This window comes from Galeopterus variegatus, unplaced genomic scaffold (assembly GCF_000696425.1).
Source record: "Galeopterus variegatus unplaced genomic scaffold, G_variegatus-3.0.2 Scaffold4895, whole genome shotgun sequence".
Lineage (NCBI taxonomy): Eukaryota > Metazoa > Chordata > Mammalia > Dermoptera > Cynocephalidae > Galeopterus > Galeopterus variegatus.
The window spans coordinates 96,113-111,064 of NW_007731006.1; the positions used below are offsets into that span (position 1 = coordinate 96,113).

The following is a 14,952-nucleotide window of genomic DNA, read 5'->3' on the forward strand; positions in this document are numbered from 1 at the left end:
GATCCGTTGCTGGACACGAAAAAAGACAAAAAAAAAAAAAAAGAGTTCGGATCCCTGTACTGGCCAATTGCCAACAACAACAACAACAAAAATCTCAGGGTAGTGGCTGGGCCAGGCCTGAATCCAAGTCTATCTGTCTCCGGAGACATGAGATGGTAAACCTGAGAGAGTAAGGGATTCCAAAGCCTGGTACAGAGCCTGCCAAATGGAAGATGTTCAATCAGTACATGGTCAAATGAATGAACCCTACTCCAGAAGGACACGGACGAGGCCTTCTGCTTATTTCCTTATTGGACTTCAAAGAGCTGGTTCTTAGGAAACAGTCTCAGTAAGACATATGCAGAGAGTCTTTTGAGTAAGGACCACACTGACTGGCCTGAATGAGGACAATTAGCTTTTACTCTGAGTCACAAGTAGGAAGTCAACAGCATCAACCTTCTTTCCCACTCACCAAGCCTCACCTGACTCTTAAGTGGGTCAGGTAGTTACTTAAAAGGATAGTGAGGGCTAAGTTTCACTTATGAAGGAGAAGTAACCTAAAACCCCCTCAGTGCCACCCAGACTGGCTAATGCCCTTTACTGATTTATATCAAATAAAAAGCTCTTAAACTCAGTTCTTTTCATTTAGTGAACAGCTACAATGTGAGGGACACACCAAAATGAACAGGGCAGCACTCCTGCCCTTCTGGAGTCCACAATCTGGTAGTTGAGACAGGTAGACACACCCCGGGTGAGGGAAGACACCTCAGAAGGCTTTAAGAAAGGCTAGGTTCCAAGAAGGAGGGTAGAAGGCGAGCAAAGGGCCTGGTCAGCTCGGCCCATCCCCGCTCAGGGGCAGGGGAACACTTCTACGTGGCTGGGTAGGAGGGCACTGAGAGTGAAAAGGCAGGCAGAGCTAGGCTGGGGCTCTGCCGCAGGGCATGAAAAACACACCTGCTTTCACAGGTTTGGAAGCCTCCTTCCATGCACTCCAGAGCTCCGGTGCCTGAGCTCTCTGTGACCTGTCCTTGCCTTCCCATTCTGTACTCCACCAAAGCTCCCAGTGTGAGGTTTATTTCAAGCTCCAAAGAAACACATTAAATAAATACCTCACCAACTAAAAAACTCAGTGCATTCTCTCTGGAAGGCAGAGAGTCACCAGCACTATGAAACCTCTGTGAAGTCCTGTTTGCTTTGGACATGAGGCTGTGTGTCATGGAACAAGAAAAGGCAATCACCCCAGAGTGGCTGGCTGGGTCCAGGGCACACAGAGAACCATAATTGACCCTGACGCCTCTGACCCGCCACCCAAGAATCCATTCCAAAGAAATAGGACAAAAACATGTAGAAATACATACTTGTAAAGATATTCACTGCGCCAGGATTTACAATAGGAGGAAAAAGTGGGAAATAAATATCCAAGGAGGACAGAGAGCATAAGTATGTTTTAGTGCACCTCCCCTTGAAGGCTTAAGCAGCCATTAAAAATCACAGCTATGAAGACAGTGCAGCAATACAGAAAAGGCTTTGTTATATAAATACCAAATTATGGTTTTATCAAAAGTACTCATATGAAAAAAGACCGGCAGGAAAACACATCAAAATAACAATGGCTGTGAAATGGTAGAAATAGAGATGAGTTATTTTCTGTCTTCCAAACTGTCTATAATGTGATTATGTTATTTTTACTTTAAAAACACACACATAGGGTCAGCCTGGTGGCGCACTGGAGAGTGCGCAGCTTGGGAGCGCGGAGGCGCTCCCGCCGAGGGTTCGGATCCCATGTGGACACCGGTTCCCACTCACTGGCTGAGCGCGGTGCGGGCGCAACACCGAGGGTTGCGATCCCGTTGCCGGTCCTGGCCCGGTACGGGCGCAACACTGAGGGTTGCAATCCGTTGCCGGACACAAAAAAAGACAAAAAGGAAAAAAAAAAATGATCAAAGTGTACTCTTGGGTCTCCCTCCCTGCCACAGGCAGTGATGTATAGAACTGTCCAGAAAAGCACGTCTAAATTCTGAATTCCACTCCTCTAAGCACAGTCTATCTTCAAACAGAGACACTTGACTAATGCTCCCACCTCTGTCTGCTGCTCCCTACACAAACCATTCTACACCAAGTTCTGGACTGGGGCACCAAGCAAAAGCCTTGATTCCTGCCCTCGAGAAGCAAATACTACAGAGAATCAAACAGAAGCCAGAGCAAGAAGTGATGGCACATGATCAGCGCTGTAATGGGGTGAGAGGGAACATGGCAGGGTCACTGAGGAGCAAGTGACTAAGCTGTCAAGGAGAGTCCGGAAGGCTTTACTGAGTAGGTATCTGAGCTGAAGCTTGAGAAATAAAAGGATTTAGCAAGTGGTTAAGAGGGAGCCAGAACCATATTCGCCAAGGCTCAGAATCTTTTTTTTTTTTTTTTTTTAAAGATGACCGGTAAGGGGATCCTAACCCTTGACTTGGTGTTGTCAGCACCACGCTCACCCAGTGAGCCAACCGGCCATCCCTATATGGGATCCGAACCCGGGGCCTTGGTGTTATCAGCACCACACTCTCCCGAGTGAGCCACGGGCGGCCCCAAGGCTCAGAATCTTTAAAAAGACCTTGCATGTATTTAGGGAATGAGAGAAGGTTACAGAAGCCGTGGAGCAGAGTGTGTGGAGAGAGAGAGAGGAACCAGGAGTGTCAGGGAACCAGTCTGAAGAGGGTGGGGCCAGACTGTAAGGGTTTGGGCAGTGGGGAACGACTAGACTATGTGGGCACGGGTGTGATGTTCATTCTGGCAACAGTGAGGAGAGTGTAATATATGGGGAGGGACAACGGTGGAGACAGGCTGAGACACAGCCATCTCAACATAAGTGACAGTGAGGACTGAGCTAAGAATGGCAGCCAGGGATGGAGTAGAGGGGAGGGACTCCAGAGACCCTTCTCAGGTCGATGCCACAGGCTCTGGGTTGGTCAGGAAACGGAAAGACTGCAGGGCAGGGAAGGGAAAGGAAGGAGATGTTGCTAGCCAGTGTGACTGGTGAGCAGTGCCATCATTTATCAAGATAAGTGATCACGGCAGAGAAAAAAACAGGTTTTTCAGGGGTGAGTGTGGGTGGGCAGAGAGAGATCTGAGAAGATACTGACTTGGACTGGAGATACCGGTAGAATACCCCTGGTTGGAAAAATTGGAAAGATCCAGTTGAGAGTTGGAAATATTGGTTTGAAGCTCAGGAGAAAGGGGAGGGCTAGAGATCTGGATCTGGGATCGCTAGTGTGTGGATGCTCTTAAGCTACAGAAATGAAGGTATAAAGTGAGAACCAGGTCACAGAAAGAACTTTTGATTTTCCTAAATGTATGAAAACAGGTGGAGGCCGGCCCGTGGCTCACTCGGTAGAGTGCGGTGCTGATAATACCAAGGCCACGGGTTCGGATCCCATATAGGGATGGCCGGTTTGCTCACTGGCTGAGCGTGGTGCTGATAACACCAAGCCAAGGGTTGAGATCCCCTTACCGGTCATCTTTTAAAAAAAAAAAAAAAAAGAAAGAAAGAAAACAGGTGGATCAGAGTCATCAGGACTAAGGAGGCCAAGGATGGAGAGAATTTCAAGAGAGATTCTTAGCCAAACAAGTGTGTGAGCCAAAAGCAGCAGACAAGAGACCACAGGATCTAAGAGTGAGGAAGTGCCTGGGGCTGCAGGGGTGACAGGCGGGACATAGGACTGCAGGGGTGACAGCATGACGGAGTGGCTTTTTTTGTTTGTTTGTTTTTCCTTTTTGTCTTTTTTCGTGACCGGCAATGGATCGCAACCCTCAGTGTCGCGCCCGAACCGGACCGGGACCGGCAACGGGATCACAACCCTCGGTGTTGCTCCCGCACCTCGCTCAGCCAGTGAGCAGCCGGTCTGTATGTGGGATCCGAACCCTCGGCGGGAGCACCGCCACACTCCCAAGCGGCGCACTGTAGCAGTGCACCACCGGGCCAGCCCAAGGGAGTGGCTTTTGATTCTTGGTGCTGTTTCACCTGAAATACCCTATCATCTGTCAGGCTTTCTGCTCTCAGGCCAAGCCTTTTATGTCTTTCTTCCGAGATCCCTCACAGTTCCTTCAAGGCACTGCCCTTATCCTACCTATGGTGTGCTGTCATTATCAGTGAGCATTTCTTAGCTCTCCTGCCAGATTAGAAGCTCTGGCAGACCACTGACCATGTACTGTGCCCATTTACCTTGGTCTCCCACAGAGGCCTGCAGAGCAGCAGGGTCTGGGAGATGTGCACTAACATGTGAGCATCTCAAAGGAGCACTTGCTGGATAGGACACAACTAGCAAATGTATACATCACTCTTTTCTGAATGAATGGCAAGTATCTCTTGCTTGTCCTAGTTAAATATTACCATTTCTCTGAACATAGGATTATTCTACACCAAGTGGCTCCAAAGAAACCTTAACAGAAATGCAGAGTCAAAGTTTACCTGTGTCTCCGGTCAAGTTCTTTCTAACACCCAGACTGGCTCCAAGTGCCAACCACAGAGGCAGAAATACCCCATCTGGGCAGCTATTTGGAGTCAGAGTTAAGCTCTAAGAACCTTGCTATTTTCAAATTTCCTTCCCCCTACCCCCAAGTTTCTTGAAACACTGCTCCTGTTCCACAGGAACTTTCTACCAGGTCCATCTGGTGGTTCTGAGAATTCCCAAAGTTATAGTCCAGCTGCAGCCAACCTCCAGTGGCGAAACCCTCAGTGTCTGTGCAGGGAATTTCATGTAATGTTGTTCACACCCAAGTCACGCTTTTGCCACCACTTTCTCCTCCCACAGGAGAGAAATGTTTCAAATACTTGGGAAGCAGCCACACCACTGAGATTATCTTTTTAACTGCAAGGAGGCAACGTGTGAAAGTGATATTGTGTGATTTGGCAACTAATGAACACTGAAAGGCTTCCTCTGTTCAGCACCATCTATTCCACTCCCCCTCCTCGAGATCAATGCTGTCTGCCTGGGATAATCTGGCAGAAGTGCCGACTAGGAAAGCAGCTCTGGCATTTGCCGGAGTGGTCAGATTTTTAGTAGACTACTGAAAAATAAAATGGACAGTACAACACCTCCCTTTAGCTCTCTACCTCTTCATCCTCTGACGACACTTAATGAGAAACTTTTGGGAGCAGACACCCTGGAATCATTCCAAAGCAGGGACCTGAACACCCAGAGGTTACAGAGCAGACGCACCATAATTAGCAGAGGAATTAGGGTGTGCCAGTAGAGGTTGTGAAATCAGCAACACTTAGCTTGCAGTTTCCTGCTTCCTCCTAGGAGTTTGGTAAACCTCTACTGCAGTCTTGTGACTTAACTTTCCATTCATAGCTCATACTTTGTAGGCAGTTTTCTAATAATCCCAATTATAACTATATGCAAGGAAGAGGTCATAAAAACTCACGCCCTCAGTGCCAGTGGGAGTGGAAGTAGGGGCTTGATAAAGAACTTGGATGAGTCAACTTAAAGGCACACTGGGAGTTTCATGACGAGTGAGCAGAAAAAGGTTCCATGATTGAGTAATTTTGAGAAATTGCTGGGTCAAATAGAGCTGAGCAAATGTCTTTATTGTAGGATTTCTCAGAGCCTTTAATAAAGTAGCAAGCCTTGTCGATCTTCCAGAAAAATGAAACAGGTAGCAATTCCCAAGCCAATTTGACCACAGAACACCGAGCACCTGTCAGTACTGGCATTACTCAGAACATACACTAGGTTTTTGTTTTTTTTTTTTTTTGGTGACTATTGTAAATGGTCTTGCTTTCTAGATTTCTTTTTCTGCTAGTTTGTTATTGGAGTATAAAAAAGCTACTGATTTTTTGTGTGTTGATTTTGTATCCTGAAACTTTACTGAAATTGTTAGCTCTAAGAGTTTTTTGGTAGAGACCTTAGGTTTTTCTATATATAGGATCATGTCAACTGCAAACAGGGACAATTTGACTTCATCTTTTCCAATCTGGATGCTCTTTATTTCTTTTCCTTGCCTTTTGCTCTGGCTAGTACTTCCAATACTATGTTAAATAGGAGTGGTGAGAGTGGGCATCCTTGTCTAGTTCATGTTCTTAAGGAAAAAGCAGAAAGTTTTCTCCATTCAGAATGATATTGGCAGTAGGTTTGCCATATACAGCTTTTATTGTGTTGAGATACTTTCCTTCTGTATCTTCTGTGCACTGAGAGTCTTTATCATGAATGGATGTTGAATTTTGTCAAATGCTTCTTCTGTATCTGTTGAGATAATCATATGGTTTTTGTCCTTGATTTTGTTGATGCAATATATCACATTTATTGACTTGTGTATGCTGAACCATTCTTGCATCCCTGGGATGAATCCCACTTGATCATGATGTATAATTTTTTTGAAGTGTTGCTATATTCTGATTCACACACACACACACACAACTAATATCAACTAATATATCTGCACTGTTCCATCCCCTCACCCTGGGAAAAAAATAACTTAGCTAATAACAATTTGTTACTTTTTTTTTTGGTGGCTGACCAGTACAGGGATCGAACCCTGGACCTTGATGTCATGAGCATCATGCTCTAACCAACTGAGCTAACTGGCCAACTTCCCAATTGGTTACTTTCACCATTACCAGTACTCTCATTTTGAGAATGGGACAAAGTGATGGTGTTACATCCTTTACTCGACTGGCCTAAAATAATGCCAAGGCAGTTTAACACCAATGTCTGAGCTTCAAAAACCTTTAAAACAGCACTGTCCTGGGAATGAGAGCCAGGTCTGAGCCCCTTCCTGCTGATTAGCTAGTGACTTTGGCACATCCCATCCTCACTTGGGTCTTGGTTTCCTCATCTCTAAACTGAAGAGGTTAGAATAGATTTTTGAGAAGGTTGCCAGCGATAACAGTCAACCATGGGCTCTGAATGCTAAGTATATTTTTGTAATCTACCATTATATGGGGTGACGGAAAAAAACAACTGCTCTGGAGGCTGACTAGGTGTGACAGTTTCTGAGTCTATCGCCTCTCCACTTGCTCTCTCCTGAGCTCTGTGCCAACACCCTGAGTAAATGAAGCTGGGCTCACACCCAGTCACCCAAGGGCTGCAACCTCCCAATGTCCCAGGCTGGCATTTAAGGAAGCAGACACTACCATCTTGAGGGAAGGGAGGGCAGCTCTGACAAGGAAAAGGAATTTGGGGAGCTCACATCCAAAGCTGCTTCTCCCCACACAACTGTGTGCCAAGAGGAAAAACACAGTCCAGGACGAGGAGGAGCAGCATCGCAGCCAGCCACATCTCTTCTTCTCACACAGGATTCCCCACCAGATGCTGCTGGTTTACAGGACCACAGCTGCTTCCTGTCCTATCATATCCTAGGTCGGCCTGATGGACAGACTGTCTTGCTTGAACTTGGAAGTTACTTCTACCACAATTGGCACAATTATTTCTGGGGCTGGAGATGTGGCTTAAGACTTTCAAGTAGCTATTAATACAAGGCAGAACTATCTAACCCACTGCTAGCACCAGAGAAAAGCTCTCTGTGTCTTTGGACAGCTGGTTGCCTCTAACTGTCAGATAGCAGCAGACATTTTATTTCTAATTCTGACAGGACAAAAAAAAAAAAAAAAAAAAAAAAAAGTTACTTCTACCACAATTGGCACAATTATTTCTGGGGCTGGAGATGTGGCTTAAGACTTTCAAGTAGCTATTAATACAAGGCAGAACTATCTAACCCACTGCTAGCACCAGAGAAAAGCTCTCTGTGTCTTTGGACAGCTGGTTGCCTCTAACTGTCAGATAGCAGCAGACATTTTATTTCTAATTCTGACAGGACAAAAAAAAAAAAAAAGAAAGAAAAATCATCTTACACCACACACACCAAAAGGCTACTAGAGCCTTATTAAAACCCAAATCCCAGAATTAAACAATAGTTTTGTAATTAAAGCAAAACAGTTACCAGAAGACACTAGCAGAAGAAAAAAAAATGCAAATGCTCTTTCTTTACTCAACTAACAGAGATGACTGCTTGCCTTACATAAGAGACAAAGTCCTTGCAAAGGCTCTGTCAAGAAGCATTAAGGTACAAGAGAAACGTTCAGAATTACCTAATGTTACAAGGAACAAGCTACCGAAATTTGCCTTGAGGGCTCCGGTTGACTAAATCACCTTGAGACCAAGAAGCAAGCATACAATGTTCACTCTCCTGACAGTGTATAACTATTTCGTTCAAGTCTCCTTTGCCTTTGCTCTGACCCTTCAAGGGATTCAAGGTGGGAAAGCTATACTGTGAGTCATAGAAAGGACCCCAAGGACTTCCTGGACACCTGCAGGAAACTTTGAAGCAGCCAACGACCAAAACAAAGTACAAGCAACATGAGTTAATGTGCCTGGTGACATCCTGACAGTGCAGAAACATCAGTGCTCATAAATCACCAGTCAGCACAAGTAAGTTTCCCTAGAACTGGTTTTGAGTAGACATGAAACAAGAGGCATGGGAGCTTTCGAGCTAAGAGGAGTTCCAGCCCTTCACCATAGACAGAGGTCATCCCTGGGCTCTCAACTTAAAGGCAGAAAGGTTTTGACGCTTTAAGAAGGAAGAGTGTGTGGGCCGGCCCGTGGCTCACTCGTAGAGTGCGGTGCTAATAAGACCAAGGCCCCGGGTTCGGATCCCACATAGGGATGGCCGGTTCGCTCACTGGCTGAGCGTGGTGCTGACAACACCAAGTCAAGGGTTAAGATCCCCTTACCAGTCATCTTTAAAAAAAAAAAAAAAAAAAAGAAGGAAGAGTGTGGGGCCGGCCTGTGGCTCACTTGGGAGAGTGTGGTGCTGATAACGCCAAGGCCACGGGTTCGGATCCCTATATAGGGATGGCCGGTTTGCTCACTGGGTGAGCATGGTGCTGACAACACCAAGTCAAGGGTTAAGATCCCCTTACTGGTCATCTTTTTTTTTAAAAAAAAAAAAAAGAAGGAAGAGTGTTTCTTTCTTGACTGTTCAAAAGGTCAGGCCAGCTCATAGGTCAGTGCGTCTCAACTACCCTGCCACCACACACAGGTCCATCAGACCATCATCCTTGTGCTTCAAGACTCTTTCAGAGTCCCCTCATCTCTCCTCTTTTCCTAACCGGAGCTCTCCTATCTGGCCAAACCCCACTCACTCCACAACAGATCCACAGCCAAGGTGTGGAATTCTTATCAAGGCCATTTTTCAGCTTGGGCTATCTTCCCACCCTCTCCCAGCCTTCTTTTCCTGACAATTCTCAGGGATTCTCCTATATTTTTATAAGCTAGTTTGACAGCTAGTGGTGGTGGTATGGAGAAGAGTCTTGGGCTTTTCCCACATTTCTCCATCTCACCAGAGGTTCCACTTCCTCATTATGTTGCTGTCACCCTCTTAAAAGGTGACTCAAAGACAGGTATCTTCCCAAGACTGCGTAAATGTGACAGCTACATTTTGCTTTTCTCCCTGACACTAGGATATCTCCTCCAGGGTCCACCCAAGCCTGCTCCAGTCCCCTTCCCCAGGAGTGTCCAGCAGAGCGGCTACGTCCCAATGCTAGAAGATCCCACCCCTTCCCAGGCTGCCGCGCCTCGCCGCTTCCCCCGTTCCACCTGTTGCTAGTCCCGCCCCCCAGACGCCACGATAGGCCAGCCCTCAAAGCCCGCTCTCCCATTGGGCAGATGATCCGTCCCTCCTACGCCACGTCCCCGACTCTAGCGAAAAAGGCCCGGGCCGCGGCCCCTAGCCCTATAGGGATCTGTGAGATGGGAGGTCTACCTGGAAAGGATTTACGTCCACTGGGTCCGCGAAGGGGTTGGTGTCAAAGGCCGACATGGTGGCCGGGGGCCTGCGGGCGAGCTACGCGAGCGCTGCTGCCTCCGGGCACCCAGACCCAGCGGCTCTCTGTGTAAGCCCTCCACTTCCGGGAGCGAGGCAACCTTTCTGGCGCAAGCGCAGCGCCCTCCCAGAGGGGCGTGGTCTTGTGACGTCACAGAGGCCCGCTCCGCCCCCTGCCGCCCCCTTTCCCACTGGAAAGCTACAGAGAAGGCTTCTGCCTGCTTCCATCCACGTCTTCCCTCTGCCGCAGATTCTGGGGTCGGAGCTGTGCAGAGGGACTAGGGAGCCAGAGGCGGAGTCGGAGCCCTTCCAGTGTGACACCTTCCAGTTTTGTGTTGCTAACACAAAGCACCAAAAGTGGGACAAGAAACTTAACCCCTTCACTTTCTCGAGGGACCACTTTGGGAAGTCCGCACCAATCTTAGAGCAGGCGACAGGATTAACAGATGGGCGAGAAGCCTTGGGCAAACTAGGAAAGGGTTCTGGTTAAAGGCGCCAGGTAGAGGGTTTCTCCTCCGAAGAACAGTGCTCCGAAAGAGGGAAACACGAGGACCACACAACGGCCGCCCACGCTAGCTGAGCCCTCTTCTTTTTTTTTTTTTCCTTTTTGTCTTTTTTCGTGTCTGGCAACGGATCGCAACCCTCAGTGTCGCGCCCGTACCGGACCGGGACCGGCAACGGGATCGCAACCCGCAGTGTTGCGCCCGTACAGGACCGGGACCGGCAACGGGATCGCAACCCTCGGTGCTGCGCCCACCCCTCGCTCAGCCAGTGAGCGGGAACCGGTCTGTATGTGGGATCCGAACCCGCGGCGGGAGCGCCACCGCGCTCTCAAGCTGCGCACTGTAGCAGCGCGCCACCGGGCCGGCCCCAGAGCCCTCTTCTTTTAACTTTTTTTTTTTTTTGGCAGCTGGCTGGTAGGGGGATTCGAACCTTTGACCTTGGTGTTATCAACACCGCACTCTAACCAACTGAGTTAACCGGCCAACCCATGAGCCCTCTTCTTTTAACTTTTTTTTTTTTTTTGGCAGCTGGCTGGTAGGGGGATTCGAACCTTTGACCTTGGTGTTATCAACACCGCACGCTAACCAACTGAGTTAACCGGCCAACCCATGAGCCCTCTTCTTTTATGTCTTGCCCCTAACGTCAAGTTTCATCGATGTAGGGATGAAGATCCCTGGTCCCAGGCAGGTTTAGGGCCAGTGTTGGGATTTGAACCTGGGCATCAAGCATTTACTAAGTGAATGAGAAAGTTCAACAATAGTTGAAAGTTCTCCCACCTCTCTCAGTCATGGGAGAGGTAGCAGAATCACTTCCCACAGGTTCACTTTTTAATTATTCATAGCTGGGGCCAGCCTGTGGCTCACACGGGAGAGTGTGGTGCTGATAACACCAAGGACGCGGGTTCGGATCCCACATAGGGATGGCCGGGATGGCCGGTTTGCTCACTGGCTGAGCGTGGTGCTGACAACACCAAGTCAAGGGTTAAGATCCCCTTACCGGTCATCTTTTTAAAAAAAAAATAATTATTATTATTCATAGCTCTCTGGCTTTCTTCATCTCTGCTGCCATGGTCATTTTTTTACCCTTGATTAGTAAGTATGGGGCTGCTAATTGGTCTGTTCTTCATGCCGTAACCAAAGATCTGTTTAAAGGGGACAAAATTATCATGGAAATTTCTGTTTAAAATCTTCCAATTAATTTTCATAAAGATTCAAACTCTGGGCCAGCCCGTGGCTCACTTGGGAGAGAGTGGTGCTGACAACACCAAGCCAAGGGTTAAGATCCCCTTACCCGTCATCTTAAAAAAAAAAAAAAAGATTCAAATTCTTAGTTTGGCCTAAGGTCCTGTAAGATCTGCCCCCACCTCACTCCTTCCCATCCCTTCTCTTGCCCACTCCCCTGCATTCCAGCTATCCTGGTGACTTCATTTCCCCAAGCTTCCCTTGTTTCCTTCTGCCTCAGGGCCTTTGCACATACTCCTCCCTCTACCTGGTATACTCTGAAGTGCCCACGCCCCCCATCATCTTGTAGTTAACTTCAATTATCCTTAAATCCAAGTTCAGATCCCCTTTCCTTAGGGATAGCTTCCCTTCATTCTCTAGGTTAAATCAGCCCACCCCCTGTCATAAGTTCTTGTGTTACCCTGTAGTTTTCCTTCATAATACCTATTGCAAATTGCAATTACATGCTTGTATAGGTGGTTATTTGTTTATGTCTGTTTCCTTCATTAGACTGTAAACTGCATGAAGGCAGGAGTCAGGTCTGTTTTGCTCACTGTTGTATTTCTGGCACTAACATAGTACCAAGCACATGATAAGCCATTTAGTAAATATTTACTGTTTCCCTCCTCCACTTCTCTTACCTTTCCCCTGTCTAAATCCCAACTAGTCTTTAGGGTTCAGTTTAAGTTTTCTTCAGGAAACAACCTCAAGTGGGAGGGTGAGAAGTGATCCATGTTTGTGTCCCCTTAGAAACTCCCTACTTCTTTTTTTTTTTTTTTTTCCTTTTTGTCTCTTTTTTTGTGTCCGGCAACGGATCGCAACCATCAGTGTCGCGCCCGCACCGGACCAGGACCGGCAACGGGATCGCAACCCTCGGTGTTGCTCCCGCCCCTCGCTCAGCCAGTGAGCAGGAACCGGTCTGTATGTGGGATCCGAACCCTCGGCGGGAGCACCACCACACTCCCAAACGGCGCACTGTAGCAGTGCGCCACCGGGCCGGCCCCGAAACTCCCTACTTCTAAGCTCCTGTGGTCACCCCTCCAAGGGCAGAGATCTGCTGTCTGCAGCCTGAGAGGAGGAGAGTCCACACAACACAAGGCTGTCTACCTCCTCATAGTTTGCTGTAGCCTAGTACAGTGCTGGGCTGCTGAAGAAGGAATAGAACTGGATTATAAGCAAGGAAGAGGAAGTCACAGACACCATTTATTTACTCATTTATTTATTCAGCAAGGGAGGAGGTATAGTGTAATGGAGCTGTATGCTCTTGAAACAGTTACTTCATCTCTCCCAGGCCTATTTTTCTCATCTCTGAAATGGGGCTAGTGACAGTACCTATCTCATGGGGTTGTTGTGGAGTACACCAACATTTATAAAGCAAATGCATTTCACAGGGCCTACTTTCCAAAGCCCTGTAGTCTCAGGTTTATCCTAACCTTTAAAAATTACATATAGAAATATTAACCTTGCAAAAGACAGGAAACTTTCCTCAGGCTAAAGTCTTTGTAACACAGCAAAGTTGCTGGCTCAAGGACAGACAAGTCACTTGATTGATATGTAAAAATACCCGGGAAATTGCTGTAGGGAAAAACAGTGTTTGCTAATATCAAGTTTTTGTTGGTGGATCAACTCAACCTTTTACAAATTGAATTATGGAATGTCACTTTGCTTGTTACCAGCCTCTATTGCTAAACTATACTTAACCATAACTTCACCTGTGTTCTTTTCCTGTAACTTCCTGGTCTGGAGAATAAATGCGGGGTGAGAACTCCAGTTTTAATTTCCAAAAGAAGGAATGCCTCTCTCTTGAGGGTTCTGGGAAATTAACCCCTTTGGGGTCTCTCACTGCTCGGAAGAAATGGGCTTTGAGTAATCCTTTTTGTGGCTCCATCACCCAGGGGAAGAGAGATGATAAATCCATGTGAGGCAAAGCAACAGTTGTCTTGAGAACTGAAGAAAAAACAAACTTTTTTTCCCTCTACTCTCACAGTCTCTCAACAGAACACTTCTGACACCAAATGTGTGGGGGTTGTTTCCCCATACCAAACAATTGTCCAGTGAATACAAACTGTGTGTCCTATAATTCAATTCAATTCTGATACTATCTACCTGGAGATAGCATTGGATCCCACGGGTTCGTCCCACAAGACTGCCTCCCACTTCGGGTGTCAATCACAAGCCCCAGGTTGTGACCTATTGCTTCTGACTGACTGGCTATCAGGTTTCCCAGGGTTCCCATAATCCCCTTATTGGGTTTGATTAATTTGTTAGAGTGGCTCATAGAACTCAGGAAAACACTTTACTTACATTTACTGGTTTAACATAAAGGATGTTACCAGACTCAGGTCTGGCTGCCCACCCCCTTAAAAAGGAAAGAAAAAAACTCAGAAGTCAAATGGTTGGTGTTACAAAACCAGGGTATTCAGCTGAAGGAGATGGTAGGCTATCCCATCTCAAAGATTTACATTTACTGAGGAGTTTTTAAAGGAAGGGTTTAGGGAATGGAATGTGGGAGGTGAAAAGCAGGAGAGCAGGAGATGTGAGTTACCAGGGGTCCATTTCTATGGGTCAGGTACAACGTCTTGCCAAGGCCTCATCTGGTTTCTATTCTCATCTTCACTGTTATCTCAGGACCCTGCAAGATTCTGATTTGCGCTGGTCTACTTGGCTGGTGCCCAAGGTCAGCTTCAGTCATTTGGCCTTGATCATTTCTCAAAACTCTACAAGTTTCAAAGAAATAAATGTTAGCCTTGCAAAGAAGTAATTAGCTTCTCAGCCTTGTTTTCCTACTTAGCGAGTGAGATAAGAAATTCAGGGGATGGGAAGAAAAGAGTGCAGAGAAAAAAACTGTCTATTGGGAAAACAGAATAGTTTTGTCAGGGCCCTCACCTCGGGTCCAGTTGGGTGTGGTTTAACATCCTTTGTAAGCAAATTGTGTGTGTGTGTGTGTGTGTGTGTGTGTGTGTGTGTGTAGTTAGTGCATGTGTGCCAATGTATCTTTTTAGTTTCATTGCTATTCTTGCATTCTACAGAGAGAGAGAGAGAGAGAAAGACAGAAACAGAGAGAGAGAGAGAAAGACAGAAACAGAGAGAGAGAGAGAGAGAGAGAGAGAGAGAGGAGTTTGGTGAAGCAGGCGGGCAGGCGTTGGCCTCAGGCGTCTACCTGGTGCAGCCATGCTTTCCAACCTATGGCTCCAAGGACCTTTAGTCCGGTTACCTAGCTCATAGACCTGCATGAAGGGGTCTGGTAACCCAGCCTAGCCCATGAAGGGTTTGTGACCCAGTCTGTGAATGGGCTTGAGGGGTCTGGGAGCTCCAGACCCAGCCCTAGCTCAACAATCAGCCCAGTCGGTGCAGGATTACCAGCAGGTAAAAGAGCCCGACAACTGTTGTGGTTGCCTAGCTTTACAATTGGAGTCACGAACAGGATTAAGAGCTAGACACA

General features: G+C 47.1%; 1 protein-coding gene and 1 non-coding gene across 4 annotated transcripts in view; both read right to left on the bottom strand.

Annotated features, from left to right (window-relative positions):
* The window catches only part of SCAMP2 (secretory carrier membrane protein 2), a 23,450-nt gene extending 13,557 nt beyond the window's left edge, over positions 1–9,893 (bottom strand). For 2 of the 3 annotated variants that reach the window (XM_008588554.1, XM_008588555.1), the window contains exon 1: positions 9,727–9,869. In XM_008588554.1, coding sequence (XP_008586776.1) covers positions 9,727–9,783 — 57 coding nt within the window. In that variant the 5' untranslated portion in view covers positions 9,784–9,869. Of the gene's footprint in view, positions 1–9,726 lie in introns of all 3 variants that reach the window. The other variant, XM_008588553.1, reaches the window with a different exon arrangement.
* TRNAM-CAU lies at positions 6,480–6,553 on the bottom strand. Its single transcript has one exon. It is a non-coding gene; the product is annotated as a tRNA-Met (tRNA).
* Positions 9,894–14,952: the final 5,059 nt, after the last annotated feature.